This window comes from Cebidichthys violaceus, unplaced genomic scaffold, assembly GCF_023349555.1.
Source record: "Cebidichthys violaceus isolate CVI_PGR_0920_01 unplaced genomic scaffold, fCebVio1.0.p SCAF_74, whole genome shotgun sequence".
Classification (NCBI taxonomy): Eukaryota; Metazoa; Chordata; class Actinopteri; order Perciformes; family Stichaeidae; genus Cebidichthys; species Cebidichthys violaceus.
In genome coordinates, this window is record NW_027176958.1 from 981094 (window position 1) to 1000337 (window position 19244).

At 42.9% G+C, this 19244-nt stretch overlaps 2 protein-coding genes across 3 annotated transcripts in view; one reads left to right on the forward strand and one right to left on the reverse strand.

The window, feature by feature from the left end:
- The window catches only part of LOC137892030 (A disintegrin and metalloproteinase with thrombospondin motifs 14), a 35697-nt gene extending 24013 nt beyond the window's left edge, over positions 1-11684 (forward strand). For both annotated transcript variants that reach the window (XM_068736923.1, XM_068736924.1), the window contains exons 8-22: positions 2182-2325; positions 2515-2647; positions 2787-2900; positions 3056-3204; positions 3663-3835; positions 4055-4188; positions 4675-4798; positions 5315-5395; positions 6792-6955; positions 7042-7207; positions 7538-7670; positions 7832-8039; positions 8448-8577; positions 9113-9220; positions 9310-11684. In XM_068736923.1, the coding sequence (XP_068593024.1) occupies positions 2182-2325; positions 2515-2647; positions 2787-2900; positions 3056-3204; positions 3663-3835; positions 4055-4188; positions 4675-4798; positions 5315-5395; positions 6792-6955; positions 7042-7207; positions 7538-7670; positions 7832-8039; positions 8448-8577; positions 9113-9220; positions 9310-9893 (2545 nt within the window). In that variant the 3' untranslated portion in view covers positions 9894-11684. The remainder of the gene's footprint in view (positions 1-2181; positions 2326-2514; positions 2648-2786; positions 2901-3055; positions 3205-3662; positions 3836-4054; positions 4189-4674; positions 4799-5314; positions 5396-6791; positions 6956-7041; positions 7208-7537; positions 7671-7831; positions 8040-8447; positions 8578-9112; positions 9221-9309) is intronic.
- Positions 11685-11851: 167 nt separating this feature from the next.
- Positions 11852-16307, reverse strand: star2 (steroidogenic acute regulatory protein 2). Its single transcript, XM_068736925.1, has 7 exons — positions 16224-16307; positions 15995-16102; positions 15788-15924; positions 15534-15692; positions 15079-15263; positions 14758-14851; positions 11852-12239 (listed from the first exon to the last, which is right to left on the reverse strand). The coding sequence occupies exons 1-7, from the start codon at positions 16285-16287 to the stop codon at positions 12135-12137; spliced, it is 852 nt and encodes a 283-aa protein (XP_068593026.1). The 5' UTR covers positions 16288-16307; the 3' UTR covers positions 11852-12134.
- Between the last annotated feature and the right edge of the window lie 2937 nt (positions 16308-19244).

A 19244-nucleotide genomic window follows, 5' to 3' on the forward strand; every position in this document is an offset into this window, starting at 1 on the left:
ACTGCCGGTCCGTTTCGCACAAACGTCCTCTCTCCTCTAATGGGGGGGGGGCTCTAAAGAGTAATGGAGTAATGTCTGTGAACGGCGCCACCCGCTGCGGCACGGACATCGAACAAGTGGCCGGACTTAATTGACTGCCACGTCGCACAAAAGAACAGAAAAAAAAAGGTCACTTAACCCCTTCATCTAAGGACCGACTGACTGATTGAAAGGTTATAGAGTGCCGTCACACTGACTGACCAAGAGACGCAGAGTTGGAATGAACATGTAAGACAGCTTTAATATCAACCGAAACGTCTCCACTATAAGACCTGTTACAATATTTTCTTTAAAACGCAACAATCTGAAGAAGATGTAAAGGTTTAGACTTCACGAAAACATTATCAGCATAATCATAAGCTTTTCTTTGCTTCTTCCTTCCGAGGTGAACAGTAAACAGTGTCATCTAGTAAAAAAAAAAAACAGAACAACTTGTCAAATGCAGATCAACGAACATCTGTTTTAAGTGGAAAAAAGCAAGTGCCGTCGCTTAACGAGGTCTTATCGAGGTCTGAAGGCAGATCTGAAACCTTGACCAAGATCTTTATTAAATCACATGAGACCGTTTTGCTGTGGCGCTTTCTTTTGATTTCCTCCTCCATCAGTTGTGAGTCAAATGAAATATTCTCAGACGCCACAGGGAATAGTGAAAATGAGTAAATGACTTCTGCACCTTGCTGCCTATAATTGCTCCAGTCACATGCTGGCAGTGTTCTGTTCAGCATATGAAAATCTGATAATTGCTTTTATTTATTCTTTTTTTTTTTTTTTTTTTGCATCAAGAAGCAGCTAAAACAGCCGTTCACCTGAATTATCCAAATTTAATTCGATTTTTTTTTTTTTTTTCCATTATTTCACTTCATGGATCAAATCATCACACAAAACTGTTACCCTCTTTTGAAATATGTTTGGGTACAAGTGTGGCAGGTGTAACAGCATTTGCCTTTGGACCTTATTTCATGAAAAACAGTCACTAAGTACATTTTGTCATACAGTTAACAGAGAACATTGTACAGTGTTTTAACTATTAACGGCGCTTTAATTGGTCCACAGCTTCATTTTACATTAGTACTGCACCTCTGCACCTTAGCACACTTCACCATGTATTAATACATTTTACCCAGACAATCTCCATCTTGCATAAGAAGCTGTTTTTCTCTCACTAAAGCCTATACTGATTGAAACACTGCCTCTAATAAACAGCTCGGGTTTTGGTGCGGAGGTCGTCGCTCCAAGCAGAGCTTTCACGCCAGCCATGTCGAGGGTCTCGAAGGGTTCACATCCATACAAATACTGGAGCAAAAACTTTTCTTTTTGACAAATAGGGCATCTGGTCTACTTCTCCTCGACATGTAGCTCCAGTTTGTTCACGGCACTTCAAAGGTTCACATACAGTCAGTCAAAGAAAACAAGAAAATCAAAGAAAATAAGAAGAAATGTTACTAAAGAAACAACATGTAACATATTACAGTAATAATTTCTGCCAATGCGTTGACTTGTCTAGTTGGCAACTAGCAGGTTGCTCCCCAGTGATACATTTCTGAACCGTCACTGAATATCTGAGTAATGGACTTGAATTTCTCTTTAAACCGAACTTTGAGAATTCATGTGTTATCAGAATCCCCCCCCTAGAATAATTTCTAGGGGGTATTTTTTTGGTCTGTATATTCAAAAATACGCGAGTACCTACCGCTGCCATGGCCAGTAAGATCTAAACGCCATCATTTCATCAAAGAGAAAATATGTAAATGATTATACTGTTACAAGGTGGACCTGAATGTGTATAGACATGCTGTTGTTTTTCGAGTGAGTCAATCAAAAGAGCTGTAATAGAGAGCTCAGACATGTCACTTTATGCTAGTAGCACCAAAAAGAGCCTAAAGGTCGTTTTGTAGCGGAGATCATCTGGTGTAGTTTCTTTCAACTGTGGCGCTTTTGAGTTCTTTTTCATTCCGCAAAGAATCAGCGTGACATATCTGAAGCAGCATTGAGGCCAACCTTCAATACTTTACACACAATACTTCATTCACACTTTTTTTGATCAGTGCTCAATAAGTATTGAGTTTGAGTCTCTCAGGTCTTTTATTCCTCCTTATATTTCTCACTCTCCTCCCGCTCAATAAACTATTCCTGTCGCATCAGGCTCGGCATGGAGCACGACGGCCAGGGGAATCGTTGCGCAGATGAGACCAGTATGGGCAGCATCATGGCGCCGCTTGTCCAAGCGGCTTTCCACCGCTACCACTGGTCACGTTGCAGCAAGCAGGAGCTCAATCGATACATCCAGTACGTTCTGTTTATTCCACCCCATCGCTTCAAATGTCCTGCACATATTGGTTGAAGGCCGCGGATCTTTTGTGTGTAGCGGCTCAATATGGTCTTGATTTTTTGTTTTTGTTGTCTATCTCCTCATGTGGTCTATTCTCCAAATATCTGTAATACAGTATATAACTATTGTTCTAATCTGTCCTTCAGCTCCTATGACTGCCTGCTGGATGATCCCTTTGAACACAAGTGGCCCAAGCTCCCCGAGCTCCCCGGGATAAATTACTCTATGGACGAGCAGTGCCGCTTTGATTTTGGGGTCGGTTACAAAATGTGCACCGCTGTAAGTCCTTCACACACATCTTAGACTTAGCCGAGCGTGATGACAAGTACAGTAGGGTTGGATTTTCTACACGCATTAGTCTGTTGACATCTACAAAAACAATAACCGAAGCTGAAAATTGCTGTTTTTTTCCATTTAGTTTCGAACTTACGACCCTTGCAAGCAACTGTGGTGCAGTCACCCTGACAACCAGTACTTTTGTAAAACCAAAAAAGGTCCTCCGGTGGATGGAACAGAATGTGCACCGGGAAAGGTGGGGAAACCTCTCTGATTCAGCTTTGAATTGTAGTTTTGTTTTTGTACAGTTGAGGCCTCTGGAGTATAGAAGTAGAGAGAAAACTCAAATGGTTCCAAATGTCATTTTCCACTTTCCTCCTGTCTTTACTTCTGTCTTCGTCGTATTTTTAGTGGTGCTTCAAGGGCCATTGCATCTGGAGATCCAGCCAGGAGCCTCAGGGCCACGATGGGAGTTGGAGCTCCTGGTCAAAGTCCGGCTCTTGCTCCAGAACATGCGGAGGTGGAGTTCGCTCCCGCAGCAGACAGTGCAACAACCCTCCGTGAGTGCTGCTCTTTCAGTGGCTGAACAGTTTAAATATGCTCTCAGCGTGTATTACGTGGTGACATTTTTGACTTCATTCACAGCACATTTTTTAGTTTTACTTAACTCCGACGGGATATTGTGACGCATCTTCCCTATTCTGATCGATGACGGACCGTAAGAACACAATGTTCAATCGTCTTATCATTCGATTAAAATACTGTTTCATTTTTTTAAATGTCAGTTTTTGTTATCCTATAAAATTCAAAACACAGCCCCTCCTGACCTCCTCCTAGAAGTAGATTAGGGGAGTAGATAATGGATCAAAAGGGTAATTGCAGGGTAATTTAATTAGTTCCACCTCATTGAGTTCAGATACTTTTAAATCCAGCTTTCCGTCATAACCTCCTACCAAGAAGGACGATCTTTGGATCTTTGGGAATATCATGCCTTTTTTTTTTTTTGGTCATTCATCAGGCCTGCCTACGGAGGTCGAGATTGCCCCGGCTCTGCTTTCGACTACCAGATGTGCAACACGGAGGAGTGCGCTGGCCCTTATGAGGACTTCCGTGCTCAGCAGTGCATCCAGAGGAGCAACAAATACCACAAAAACATCAAGCACACCTGGCTGCCGTACGAGCACCCAGATGGTAAGTCTGCACAGAGCGAAGCGAAGCCGGCTCTCTCGTTCAGAGTTTTTTTTCTTTGCAAAGCAACAAGGGGGCCGATTACATTCGCAGGAGCAACTGCTCTCATGCATATTTAGATTTCAGGTGGGTGTTATCTCTCCTCTGTGTCCTGCTTGATGTCTTCCTCAGATTCTGAAGGTATTTGCATGAGCCAAGGTGTGTGTATTTTGGGTTTTTCAGAGGCCCGGAAATGTGAGATGAGCTGCAAGTCGAAGGAAACTGGAGAGGTGGTGTTCATGAACCAGGTGATGCACGATGGGACCCGCTGCAGCTACTCGGAGCCCTTCAGCGTGTGCGCCCGAGGAGAGTGTCTGGTACGTCTCTACTAAAAACTACAGTCACAAACAAATTTACAAATTTACAAATTTACAAATTTACAAGTTTACAAATTTACAAATTTATAAATTTACAAGTTTACAAATGTACAAATTTACAAATTAAAGGCAGTGTAAAACAATACATTATAAATATATTAACATTTTTAGTTTAGGCTCTATGCCTTTAGAGCAGAATGCAGAGGCGTGCAGTCATCAGATATCGGCTTAACTCTTTTCTAACACAGACATTGTTTTCTCTCCGTATTCACCTTGGACATAAAAGTTGAGACTTTTATTGTTGCAGACCGGTTATGTCTGGGGTTTGTTTTCCAATATGCATCATGTTAAACCTCTGAACCAGATGCGCGCAGCGTTTTCCCCATGGCATCATTTATCCCAGTGGAGTAATCTCATCCTGCGCTAAAGTCAGGCGCAGCGTTTGCCCTGATTTGATTGACTGTCTCTGCTGTTCCCCCCTCACAGCATGTAGGCTGCGACAAGGAGGTCGGCTCGTACAAACAAGAGGACAAATGTGGAGTGTGCGAGGGGGACAACTCCCACTGTCGCACCGTGAAGCTGACACTCACCAAGACGCCCAAAAAGAATGGTAATTATCATCATTTAAATATTCAGCCACGATATTGACAATCTTTTAAGTGACGCTAAGCCAAGCGTTCAGTGCTCCCAACACAATTAAACTCTGCCCGGCCGTTCACGCAGTGTTTCCAGTTGTCATCTTGCAAGATTTCAGAACTCGCCTTCTCCTTGAGCTGAACTCTTTCCCAAATGTCAGACACTTCACGGCAAAAAGAAGCACTTTTAAGTGGACGTAAATGGCGGTGCCAGCAATAGACTACATTGCAGGCCATTAAGCGGCTGCTGTCCAGACCAATTCCAGACATTTCTATAGTTATTAGTCAGTTCAAGTTCAAGTTACCTTTTAAGATAAAAAAATAACTAATCCAGAGGCCTTCAAACCATCTTCCCATTTATCTTATGTTTGACCGCACAGCCGATAACGCAAAACTCTCTGTCTCGATTCATAAGTAATTGGCTGCTATTACAGCCCCAGAATGAGCTCCTGCTCCCAGCCGAACTGTTCCGTGTCTCTTTGTCTTGTCAGGAATGCTGAAAATGTTCGACATCCCGATAGGAGCCCGCCACATTGTTATCGAGGAGAATGAGACGTCCCCTCATATAATTGGTGAGTGTGTCACACGTCTTATAAAAATAAGTAATTAAAATAAAACGTATTCAGTCGGTTCACTGTATCAGAACTAATTGCCTTATTTTGAGCAGATCTTTCATTTCTGTGTTGGGAAATTATTTTTACTCTTGGGTAACGTTTGTGGGGCGTCAGTTATGCCTCAAAATCTCACAAACACTCGCCCGCTCATTCATCAGGTTTGGTGAGTCTGGCCGAGTGGTTTTTACGAGACGGTTTGTATCACGACTCGGCTGCAGTAGATTAAAGTGACTCTGTGTGAGAGTTTCGAATCCATTGTAGCTGCTGTGAATCCAGACTGACTACACCCGCCGTCCTTCACCGGGGAGCATTTCGGAGCAGCTTTCGAATTTAAAGAGCATATTTGAGACTCAAAAGAAAGATTTTTAGTTGAGTATTCCTTTAAGAGATTAAACCGTATGCCAGAATATAAGGCCATACATCAAAAACATACAATATGTGTAGCCAGATGGGATGCCCCCCTGTGGTGTTTGTGTTACACAGACACAGTCTGTTTTACGCTAAAACGTTGTCAAAGAGTACGTTTCTATGGACACCGCCTGTGTTGTCACATCTGAATTTGACACCTTTGCGGTTGTTGTTAATCGAAGAACTAACAATTCCCTTTTCCCTGAAGCAAACCTTTAGCATGGAGTGCTGTGTCTTAAATCTACTTAATCTAATGAACAGCATAAATGTTTTCTCCCTATGGATTATTGTATATGTCGGAGCAATTAACGCACATAACGGGTGATATGAAAATACAAAAATAGCCCTCAGATTAAAGCTACACCGCAGTGCAAATGCCTTTCCATGTGAGCTGAATGTAGATGAGCACAGTAGAGGGAACATAAAGGCTTCATATGGAAAGCAATGGTGTCATAAGTAGTGAGACCGGAGCTCTGAAAGGTTTTCACGGATGAGAAGGAGCGACAGACTCGCGTTGTTCATCTCAGAATAGCTCTCTCTGTATGCGACTGGCTATGATGAGTCGGGAACACAGTGGTGTTCGGCCCGAACCCTTCCTCTCCTCTTTACTCCGCTCGTTTCCTCTCTGGATTTTATTAGCTCATGGGAAGAAGAGATGACACACAACTTGGAGTAATTACCGTTGGCTAGCCGCAGCGCAAAACATCTCAAAATACACACTGGCCCGTTCGCCGCTTAAAGGAAAGTCTTCGAGGTTGTTTGGCAGGGAGAGGGGAGCGGGGGGAGCGGGGGGTTCATCAAGAATTTCTGTTACATTTTTTAGATTTTAGCTAAAAAAACAACATTATGTGCACACATTCTTTCCCACCACACACACACACACACACACACACACACACATAACTTCTTTTTTTTTGTTGTTGTTGTTTTTGCTCATTACTGACAGCTGTGAAGAATCAAGTTACTGGAAACTTTATACTGAATGCAAAAAGTGAAGACGCCGAAATGAAGACCTTCATCGAGAACGGTTTGCAGTGGGAGTATTCTCTCGACGGTGCGAAGGAGATCCTGAAAACAACCGGTCCTCTGCACGAAGGCATTGTAGTGCTGGTGAGCGTCACTTGAACGGGATCGTCACGCTTCTACTTTTGCCTTTTGCCGGAGTTTCGTTGTTGATCGACTTGGCTTTGTTGCAGGTCATTCCCCAGGAAGAAGACGCAAAGATAAGCCTGACGTATAAGTATATCATACACGAGGACCTGTTACCACTAATTACCAACAACAATATCCTCCTGGCTGAACTAGATACATACGAGTGGGCGCTGAAGAGCTGGTCTCAGTGCTCCAAACCCTGCGGGGGAGGTCAGTGGGTCCACGGTGCATATATGTATAACAAAGCAATTAAAGCTGCTCATTTTTACCTGCTGTTTGCCGAGAAAAACTGCAATAATTAATATATTCTGGTGTTTTTTTCCACCATGTGGACAAAGTCACTAAGAGTTATTCATAGAAAACGAATTGACAACAGGTTTGACAGTCATTTAAATCATTCACGCCACGTGCCGAACATGTGCTCGTTTCAGTTTTCCAGTCTGAATTATTAATTATTAAGTGTTTAAGATTTCAGATTCTGATATGTGTCTGTCTATAATCTTGCTGGAAGGTTAAGTCTGCACACTTTCCGTCTTTCAGGCATACAGTACACTAAATATGGATGCAGGAGGAAGAGCGACAGCCGTTTGGTACATCGGAACTTTTGCGAAACCAGCAAAAAGCCCAAACCCATCCGCAAGCGCTGCAATGTCCAAGAGTGCAGCCAGCCCACGTAAGTGCCCTCCAGCTAAAGATGGTTTCATTTTAATAGCTAGAGTAGCATTAACAGTGGTAATAATGGCTTCAGCTCCGCGTGTCCACCCTGAAATAGAATGTAAGTAATTGCCGTGTGGCAAGAAACCTTTTTGCAAAAGATGCCTGCTGTGCCGACAGGTGGGTGGTGGAGGAGTGGAGTCCCTGCAGCAAGACCTGCGGGAAGCTCGGCTACCAGACCCGGGTGGTGCAGTGCATGCAGGCGCTCCACAACGGCACCAACAGGCCCGTCCACAGCAAACACTGCGCTGAGGATCGGCCGGATACGAGGAGGGCCTGTAACCACACCACATGCCCCGCCCAGTGGAGGACAGGGGCGTGGTCTCAGGTGAGTTAGCGAGCTGCATTCGTATTATATATATATAAATAAAGCGGGTTGCGCCACACAAACTAATTATTAAGTAGCCGTTAGTTCTTACTAAGTATATCTTGCCCCCTTAAAACTGTTGTTTTTGGCAGTTATGTCGCAGCTCATGATGGTATGGTAACAGTGTTTACACCGATGATTCATTTGATTTCGTTTCAGTTTTACCTAGCAACCAAGGATGAATTAATGAACGGGTCTAGCGGGCACAGGCTGCACATTTCCAATGTGTTATGCTGATTAACCTTGTTACATTAAGGGCTTATTATTTTCTGGCAAAACCATATTTTTAAAATCACCTTTTGCAATTAAATCCGTGTGTGTGTGTGTGTGTGTGTGTGTGCGTGTGTGTGTGTGTCGACGGTGTCACAGTGCTCAGTGACCTGTGGCGAAGGGATTCAGCAAAGGCAGGTGGTTTGCAAGGCCAGCGACAACACCATCGGAGAATGTGAGGGCGAGAAGCCGGAAACGGTCCTCATTTGCAAACTAATTTCGTGTCCAGGTAAGATCCAAATATTATACATGTAATTAGGGAACAAATATTCATAAATGTCCCAGTTTGTCTCCGGTCTTCACCCGCTGTTGGAGATCGAGTCGTTTCCTCGTTAATTAATGTGGCTGATTGAAAAACTAGAACAAAGATAATTTTTCTTATGCAGAGCTTGTGGGTGGTCGCCGTCTACTGCATCAACCGCATTAAGTCACAATCGCCTTGGGATGCCAGCTACATAAACATGATGTGATTGACTACATTTGAATGATGAACCCACAGCTGCTCGAACTACTCTTTCTGTCGTTAATGTCTTTTTTTTTTTCATTTTGCTTTCTGAGATGTTAGTGGAAAATGGAGTTGTTGTTTTTTTTGGTCAAAAACAAAGACGTCGAGGTTGTGCCGCACCAAGCTTGACTAAATAAGATGCCTCTGTTTTCTTAAAGAGGTTGTCAAGAGCTTTTCTTGGGTTTTTTTTTTTTTCCGTGGCTGCTGTTTAATGTCTCATTTTAGGAATATATTTTTGCCTCATTTTTGTCCTCCGCAGGACAGCCAGGGTCTCCTCTCACCGTTGGAATAATGGAAAACTCCACGATAAAAGACGAAGCGGTGCACCAAAGGGCTCCTGAAAACCCTGTCCACAAAATCTCTTCAAGTAGGTCAATATGTAATTCTGTTTGAGCAAAACATACAAATCTTTTCTTTGAATCTGCTTGGTGATGTACTCTCCCCTCTTGTCGCTAGATGAGCCATGTCTGGGGGATAAATCCATTTTCTGTCAAATGGAGGTTCTTGCCCGATATTGTTCCATCCCTGGATACAATAAGCTTTGCTGTGAGTCTTGCAACAAGAAAGAAAACTTCGGCACACCCCCCCCTGACCTCCAAAACACCCAAGTGGCCTCGGTTGAACCTGACACCTCCGTTGCGTCTCACCGTGCGTCACCCAAGGCTCCTCTACCCGCTACCACCCAGAGCACGCCGCAAACCACTAAAGCTATCGTCAGGCGGCTTCGCTCTACCGCCCCGGTGCCAACCACCACCACCGCCACCGCTGCCACCGCCGCTGCCGACGCCTCGCCATCCACGGGCGCTGCTCTGCCCCAGGGTCCGACCAGCGACTCCCTCCTCGCAGCTGGGAAAGGAGACTCAGACCCAAGGCCTCTTCTACCTCCAGGGCCTCCACGGCCCTCAGCGGACTCCAGTGGCGGTGCCTCTAAAGAGCACAGTCCAAACAGCACTTTAGGCCCAGTCGCTGCCAGGTCAAGAAGGGACGATTTAGGATCCGAGAGGGACTCGAGTCACAGAACCCTGTCGGCTCAGCAATGAACGGCGAGCGATGTTGTGAACGTGCTGCTCAGTGAGACGGTCTCATACATCGGCTTTCTCTTCGCAGCGTCTGATAGACTCGCAGTCCTGCTGCAGATATTCTCTTTTCTCTCTCTCTTTTTTTTTTTTTTTTTTTTTTCCATGCCAGTGAATTTTTAGAACCAGACCAGCGATGGTTACCTCATCAAAACTCCAGTGATCTGTGCGCAGCGTCGCTCTGCCCTCTGCGCTTCGAATATGAAACGGAAGGAACAAAAAAAAAAAAAAGTTGGTGCTGTAAACTAAAACGACTTCAAGGCGTGTTCAAAATGTGATGACTGCATTGCTACGTTCATGTTTTTTATCTGTGTACAGTTGTGTAATCCTGTTTTCTCAAGTGCATTAGAACTACTATTGAACTTGTATTGTGAACATGCGAGGAGAGGTCAAAGGCCATGGTTTTATGGAGGTCAGATACGGAGACTAGAGTGTGCCAGAACAGTTGAGGATCCTGCCGGTGTTCAATTACAATCAATTAATACATCGCTAAGTTATTAACTTGTTCATTTCTAACGACAAATTAAATTACGCAAAGTTAATTGGCAGATTGATCATTTCAATTTCTAAATTCTGTTTCAAGAATTAGTAGAATTTTAAAATAAAATTGCAAAAAAAATATTTTTTAAAGCTTTTATATAGCAGTTTCTTGTTGTTCCCTTTACTAATTTGTCACTCATAATTTACTGTCCCAGTTTCCATTTGATGATTGCTCTAATTTCAAGATGTTTAAACGTTGTGGCCACTAAATCCTAAAGAACTTCCAACCCACAGAGCAAGTAGCAGAAACTCACGGCTCAGCAGAGGGTGGCAGCAGAGTGCATCACGTAACAGCTGGGAAGAGCGACGCCGCTCCCACAACTAACTGTGGAGCTAGCTTAGCATCATGACTAGAAGTAGGGAGAAGCAATTAGCCGGACTCTATTATAGCACGTTGTGTCTTGTTTGTTTAATCTACACGCGGACAGAAACAGTTTTTGGGGCAGTGACTTCCTGGAGTCTTGTCGGCACTGTGAGGTTGCCAAGCAACCAAACTAACTAACTTTTTATTTAAGAAATAGCCACAACAGAGCCAGGCAGTCGTTCCCTCATCCCTCAACATTTAAATGCAAATGTAGTGAATTGATAATGGCTTTTTTAAGATGTATTTATTAATTGATTGTAATAAGACACTCGTTGGGTCAATAACTCTTCCAGCGGCACACCCCAGACTCCGTGGACATCACTCCTGGCAGAGAGCCTCGTAGCTCCTCTGTCCCCCGGTGCTCTTTTTTGTTGTTGTTGTTTTGTTCCCTGAAACCAACATGCCGGTGATTATCGTCACCGCTATGAAATCATGACTGTCTACAGGCCAACCCCACTGTAGCATGCCCTCTGTCTGCCTCACGTAACGCTTTAAAAAAAACAAAACAAAAAAGATTTAAGGAAAACAAAACAAAACAAAAAAAGTCATTTTGTAACTGATATATTTTTCAGATAATAATGTATATAGTGTAAATTTCAAGTTATGAAAAGAAATTAACAAACCAGGAATTGAGCGGGAAGTATGTTGCAATGTTAAAGAAGATCCAGGCGATGCTGTAAGTCTACAGACTGTGGTTGGTCATACTGTTACATCATTCCTGCATTGCAGTTCATAACGTCATTATGTTTATTGTATAGTTCTTGTATATACGTAATGAAAGCTTTAAATGTTAATATTTATTGAATTTTTAAGTGGTATGGAGAACAAAAGTAAAAACAAGTTTGAAAGAAGCGAGATTCTTGTCGTTTGCCTTTCCTCCATTTGTCCTTGTTTTGTTCGGCTTTTCCTTGCTTCACTTCCATCTTGCGGTTGACCGTATGTGAGTGGAGAGCAGCCGCCTGTTATGTTGTGTGCTGTGGTATTCAAAAACAGGCACAAAAAAACCCAAAAAAACAGGCACATTCAAGGACTTTATTCATTTTGTACAGTTGTCCTTCAGTTAGTCGTGTGTCAGAAGACAAGCGATGACTCCTGATCAGGACATCTTGAGGTTTGAGTGGCACGCTGTGACATTAATTCCTATAAACCGGCTGCCGCCTTCCAGCTCCGGAGCCGAGCGCCTCCTCCAGGCCGACCTCGTACCCGAGCAGCCGGTCTGTCGCCGTGTCCCCATCATCGGTGTTGTCCTTTTGAGCGATGACAGGGTGGTGCTGCGGGTGTGGGTGTCTGCTAGCCTCAGTTTAGCCCAGGGTGGCGCTCGCTGTGAGACGTCTGCGGAGGTGTCTGGTGAAATCCAGCTGTGCTCGGGGTAAAGCCTGATTGACAATAGACTTTGGCAGCCAGCCCTGAGAAACAACATTTAGAACATTGTGTTTTTGGTGAGAGCGAGGAATAACGTGCAGTATTGTTTTCATCAATTATACCATTTCTGGTTTCATGATCCACTTTTTTTTTTAAAAATAATAGTAACACAGTGCTCCAAATGAAACAGTCGTCATAATGAAAAATTAAAAATATTGACACTGAAGCTCCATTTGACATTCTCCCAAGCTTTCGACTACACCTAATGGTCTTCATCATCAAATGTGTGCTTCGTTATCGCTCACTGTTAGACAGTGAGAGCAAACTACTGAGGGATAAGATTTCTAGTGGCTAGAATGGGTCAAGTTCCAAAAATGCTGGATCCTACATTTCCCACAATGCAACTTGATAGCGTCTTAAATCAAAACCACCTTGGCACGTGTCCACTTCATTCAATTTCCACACTGTTTCCTCTGTTTTTTTTAAATTTAAAGTATCAAGTTTAATTTGTCAAACTATTATTTTTGCAGTTTGTGAACAGTACGATGCAATATGATATTATAAGGTTAGCGTTGTACCTCGACATTAATACAAACATCTCAATTAAGCAGCGTTCACAGTGCATGCACCACCTGAAACACCAACAGGTGCTGTGTTTAGATAACATGCTACATGCTAAAATGCGTGCCACCTGTCTGTGTGACGACTTCCGGCTGTTTTGGAAGGCAAAAAAAAAATGTGACCGCAGAGCGTCTTCAATTCAAAATGTTTGGACGCTTTAAAGAGCGCAGTGGGGACCAATCAGGCCGAATGGACCGTGCATACTGTGACACGAGATGCGGAAGTGACCGGATAATATGTGGAACGAGGAACCCGGAGCAGAAGGAGGAGGAGGAGGAGGACTTTGCGGCGCTCGAGACTTCCACACGCAGGTGAGAACAACAAACAAACTCGCTGTGACGTAGCTAACTCTCTCTCTTCAGACCACGTCTATGTTGCGAGGCAACGTACAGCGTTGTGTCTACTACACTTTGTGCAAAAAAAAAAAAACCCAACAACCCACGCAGCTCTGTGTGTGTTTATGTATTTGTATCTGCAGCCGCTGTGGAGTTCATATTGTGCTTTGTGATGTTTTTATTCTGCTGATTTGTCTACAACAACAACAACAACAACACAATCATCTTCATTGGTATTATTTCGACTGACAATGGGACAAGATCTGCTTCATTAGAAACACCATTATTCTTGTTTTTCGTTGAAAAACATATTAAATCGATTTTGGCAGGGATCTATAGCAAACAAAGATGCTTTCCTAAGTCTGTAATATCTGCAGTAGCACAACAATGTTTGATCGTAAATGGTGTTTCAGATAAGGATTAGTTTATCGTCCATTAGAGTTGCACGGAATGGAAATCCGTCTTATAATTCACACAACAATACACAACAGTTATGCATCTTAAGGTCTTAGAGATACCAATTGGCAGTAATGATTTACATGCTGAGTGGATTGTTGTTGTTCCACTGGCTTTATTGTCACATATTTGTGTCTATTAGTCTGAGCTCTGGCTTCCTCTCTCTAGTTAATTCTAGTAAGGCTACACTGATAATGGAGATTGTATATTTATTCTTGCATTCTAAAGGCTTCAAAGTGGTACCTAAACAAATGTAACGCGGTAACGTTTACTTAGAGTACATTAGCCACCTTTTTTTAGTACATTTTACACAAATACTTTGACTTGTACGTGAGTTGAATGTTATAGTATTTCTTCCATCCCTGTCTGCTATACCTCTTCTCTGCTACATTTCAGAGAAATACTTTTGCTTTTTTTTTTACTTTTTACACCACTTTAAGATTTTGCCTAAAAAAAAAAAAAAATCTCATTAAAACTTAAACCAGTGGATCCTGACCTTTTTTTTTCTTCTTCTTTTTTTAACTGGTGATCCCATACAAGAAAGCCTTGTGCAGTGTGGACCCTTTAATAATGTACCGCCTTAAACTTCTCAGATTGTGTCATCAAAGTAACTGTATATTGTCCAATATTTTTACAAAGAGATGCAGCAGAACCTTTTCTTCTTTCCTGCCCGTTAGTCATCTCGGATGTATCTTGTGACATTGATGCAGAGGTATTAACAATCTATAAATGTCACATATAATAATATATCAGTCACATTGACATAGAAGTACATTTTGCACTGTATTTCTACTGGTACTTTTACATATTGTCTGAGTACTCTTTCCAACCACGGAATCCAGTAAGCACCATCTGAAACGTACACATCATTATAGCATATTGCTCTGCTGAAGTGGATGGGTTGTGTTTTGTGATATTTTGTCTGTTGCATAAAGCAGATAATTGCACATCTAAGTCGCTCACTGAGTGGCCTGGTGGAAGAAGAGCCTAGTGGGAAAAGCATCTTCAAATCACTATTGCACAAATGGGAGTGCATCTGTAAAATATTCATTTATTACGCATTTCTTGCAGTAAATGGATGTGGCACATGTTTTGAGTCTGCAGATGCATTTGATGTTCACGGATTGTCAGTACATGTGAATTCATTTACCTTAACGTCCATGTTAAGAAGCCATGTGAAGCGACTTCTTCCCAAATCCTCGTCCAGAGCCTGAATGATGATGCAGGTCGGTCCATCCTCGGCTCTGTAAACACGCCGAGTCAATAGCTTATTAGTTATTGAACCAGGGTTTATTAAGGCCGCTGATTTTAGCCAGAACTGAGAACGACCGTCGGAAAACAAATGAAAATGGAGCGAATCAAAAAGCCTTCTCTGAATTTATTAACTCTACTCAGACGCTGTTTATTATGAGAGAGAGTTTAATGAAGCTGCTCAACATAAATATTTAAAACGTGATGCGTGGGATCCTACCTCACGAAGCCTGCCTGAGGTGGGAAGGACTCCAGCTGAATCGCTGCTCCTCCAAGATAAACTCTGGACTTTTGTTTGCAACTGTGTCTGACACACAGGAAGTCCCTTTGGCCGATCAGGTTCCCCGCTGTCTCGGCTGAAACCTCATGAGTGACGATGGTTTCGGCTCCTACGTGCTTCAGAACCTGCGAGAGAAACCAAAGGAACAATTTGTGCACTGCGGGAGTCGATTGCAATGTAAGAGTACATTTCTTGCTGCATATATGTAGCATGACTTCAATTAATTGTGGGCTTTTAACAAAAATATGGAGACAACTAAAACCATAACTGAATATATAGTAATGAAACGTTTTTAAAAAATCTAAATCTCCTCTAAACTCGAGCTTTTATTATGGTATTTTTTACAGTTTTCACAGATGATAAAATGTCCATTTCCTCAAAGGTCAGCCGCTCACTTTGATATGCTTTATGCTCGGGTTCCACCGGTGCATCTCCTCCACTCTGACAAACAGGATGTCGTAGAGCTCGTCCACGCTGGCGTCCAGGACCGCCTCCAGCCTGAAGACCTTCCCGGCCCCCGGTATCACTTTGCTGCAGATCTCGTCGCCCTCGCTCTGAAAAGAGGAGTAACGGACAAAGCAGACGGTCTATAATCGCAACGGAGGAAAATCAATCAAGTAGAGATGCTTAAAAGTCAATCGGACGTTACCTCTGTGATCTCAAGCTTCCATCCTTGTGTGTCTTCTAACATGCAGAGAGCCTTCCTCATGGCTTCTTGGCCTTGTCGTACATAGAGCAGCTGATCTTCTTTCGAAGGCACAGGCTTGATATCTTCATGTTTGGGCTCTGCAAAAAGATTATTCTTAGTAATCTTCCAACAACTAACTCTGAAACCAGAAAATGATTTTTATTTTACCATTATGCTTTAATCCAGAATGTGTTCTGTTGAGATGTTGGACCCGTCCCCATCGCTGCAGGTGTGTGAGCTCCTGGCCTATCACTGCCACAGCTGTGCGTTTGAGTCCTGCACCATTGAACAGTTAAGAAACAAACAAAAAAAAAAGCTCAGCAGTTTTACACAAGAGTGCAAAAGGGAATAACCGGAGACGACCTTTTCTCAGATTATTGGGTGTCAGATTTATTACCTGTTAGACTCCTCAGGTGTGGGTAGGAGATTCCACAGCAGAGCTTTACAACAGCAGGCAGCATGTTGTCTGACTTTCGGCAGTGACAGCAAAGCAACAAGAGTGCGCCTCTGGTCTTTTATATTGGCCTCTGAAGGACGCCTCGGTGAGATAAGGGCCGGAGAAGATAGGACCTGTTCCGAAGGCCACACTTGACAAGAGCTTTATTAACTAAAGCGTTAGACCCAAGGCAGAGAGGACATGTGTTGTGCATTTTAAATCACTATGTGGAAGACTAGACTAAAGTAGGATTGCTTTTGGATTTACACATAATGACATAATGAGTGGGTAATGTGCGTAATGAGCCGGAGAAAGCAACGCTGATAACTCAAGTTTTCAGGATTAACCTAAACTGAATAAAAGGAATATTTATTTTGGAGTCCCCCTTGTAAATTAAAGGTGCAATATAGGGGATTAGGAGCAATTATATTGCCTCTCAATGGCTCTCAACATGGCGGACGGCTGAACCAGTTTCCTCTTCGTCCTTTTCCGTCATCCAACCGCAGTTCTTCTCCGTCTATCTCAAACTCTGCCTTTTTGAATGTTTTGGGGGTATGCACCATGTTGCTCAATATAGCGTATTCACTATACCTCTATATAAGCCAAAGACAACAAGCATAGACATAAAAAGCATGATACATTCAATCGTGATCGTAGATATGCATTTATCTGATGATAGGCAATGAGGGAGGGAACATTGTGTGCAGAGATCTCAGCAAGCAACTTCAGCGTTAAGAGTGTCCTCCAAATTCCACCCAATCTAGTTTTTGAGGTATGCTGCTGACTAAAGCAGACGGAGACATTGAGATGGAGAAAACAAATGAGTTCAACAATGAATAATATATGCGCACTTCATGCCTCTATTTATGAAAGCCTTGTTCTTTGCACTTATTGGGCATATACATACTGGATGGCATCCGCAGCGTCATCAAAAAGATGACAAGAGAATCTTGTGAATCTTCGCAGTGGATTGCTTAAATAGTGAGAGTGTGAAGGACGCGAGACAAGACTAATGGCACGATGGGGATAAAGGATGCTAAATTGAGGGCACAGGTTCATATTCTAACCTCCTTTTGCCGAGGAAATCATCACGGGCGAATGTGAAAGGTTATATTTAGTCGGCCAATTTACTACGAGCCTTTTGCATTGATTAGCGGAAGCCACTGCGGGATGCTTGATGCGTTGTAGGTCTTGACCAGAGTGAATCTGAATTCATTCATTCATTCATTCTGGTCCGAGAGCCCTGATATGTGACCCTGAAAGACGGCAGCGATTAGTGCCTTTTTTAGGGACTGCTGTCGCACCGATTAACCGGCATGTTTTGAAGTATTTAGGGTTGAAAAATCTGGAATGCAAAATGGCTTCAACGGCATCTAAAAGTAGAAATGGTACGCTTCATTTGGGTTAGGATTTAAGAGGGGGGCCTTCAAAAATGTTCTCCTTTTGGTTAGGGGTCTGTGGCCCCCAAAAAATGTAAAAGTCCCTGGATTAGAGTATGATCTAGACCTGCCTTATATGAAAAGTGTCTGGAGATAACTTTTGATATGCTGATGCTATAATTGAATCGTATCTGCAAAGATGCAAATGAACTAATGTTTGCATTGCAGTACAACGGTCTAATCCAGTGTATTTAATGAAAAGATGGAGCAGTCTGAACCTGAGCTGAACATGTCCTCTGCAGTCGTAGTAGTAGGGAGCTCTCTTGTTCCCCTTCAAAATAAAAGCACAAGTTTTTTTTTTTTTTTTTTTTTTTTTTTTCAGGCAAAGGTCCGCGACCCACTGAAAAACGGGGTCGCGACCCACCGGTTGAGAATCGCTGCTCTAAATGATAATTACGGGGCTTCCGTGACAGAGAAAACCTGCTGTATCTGATGAGCAAAAGGAAAATGTCTGCACACCAATTAGGCTAAATGGTAATTAAATGTCAGAGAGGTTGTAGAATGAGACCATAAATGTCATGCGGGCGTCACGTCTCGCACAATATAGCTTGTTAAAAAAAAAAAAAAAAAAAAGATACAGAGGAAGAGGTTAATCCATCCACATCTTCTATGTGAAGTATGATCCCACAACATTTAATCTCATTCATTCTTCTGTATCGACTCATTTGCATGGTAGTGGCTGTTTATTTGTTGATTTTGATCTTAAGATTAATTTATTCTCTAGAATCAATTATTTACCATTTATTTACTAGGGTTTATGTCTTCATTTAAATCAAATAATTCAATAATTTACACATCTGTGAACTAAAACCTTTCAAGGGTATGCTAAGAATCTTCCATCCACCTGACTCCTATGTCCTTTCAACTCCACCCTCTCACTTTGGAGAAGCGCCACCTCTCTCTCTCTCTCTCTCTCTCTCTCTCTCTCTCTCTCTCTCTCTCTCTCTCTCTCTCTCTCTCTCTCTCTGCTCAGATGATATGAAGTTCATTAGTGAGGTGTGTGTGTGTGTGTGTGTGTGTGTAACCCGTCACATCTGTAAAATATTTGGTAGAAGGCCCAGTGCCGCCCTCTCTTCTCAATGCTGCCTCGCAGGAGCGTTGCTGATAGAGCACCAGCAAACAGCTGCCTCTTATCACGCCGAGCGAACGGGTGACCTTGCCGAGAAGGATTCATGACGCCAATGCCGATCTTCACCTGCCGACCGGGCCAGCCGACCCCAAGCCGCGGTCACGCCACCGGGGGAGAGGCAATACTGCAGCAAGGACTCGTCTGTGGGATAGCCACTGGGACGCTCAACATAAACATGCTGTTCATTCGTCATCATGGGCGGATTTACATTTTTTGAAATCCATTTGAATCTTTGCTCAACGGCATACGATGGCTTCATTTCAGCTACTTAAACAAATCTAGTACATTTTAAATCGCTAAAATAAAACGCACTCGGACTCTATGCAGCCTATTTAGATAAAAGAAACTCTTGTTCAACTTCAAACTACATTCTGCAGCTGCGCCACGATCCGGCTCTCTCAGAAATGTTTTAGA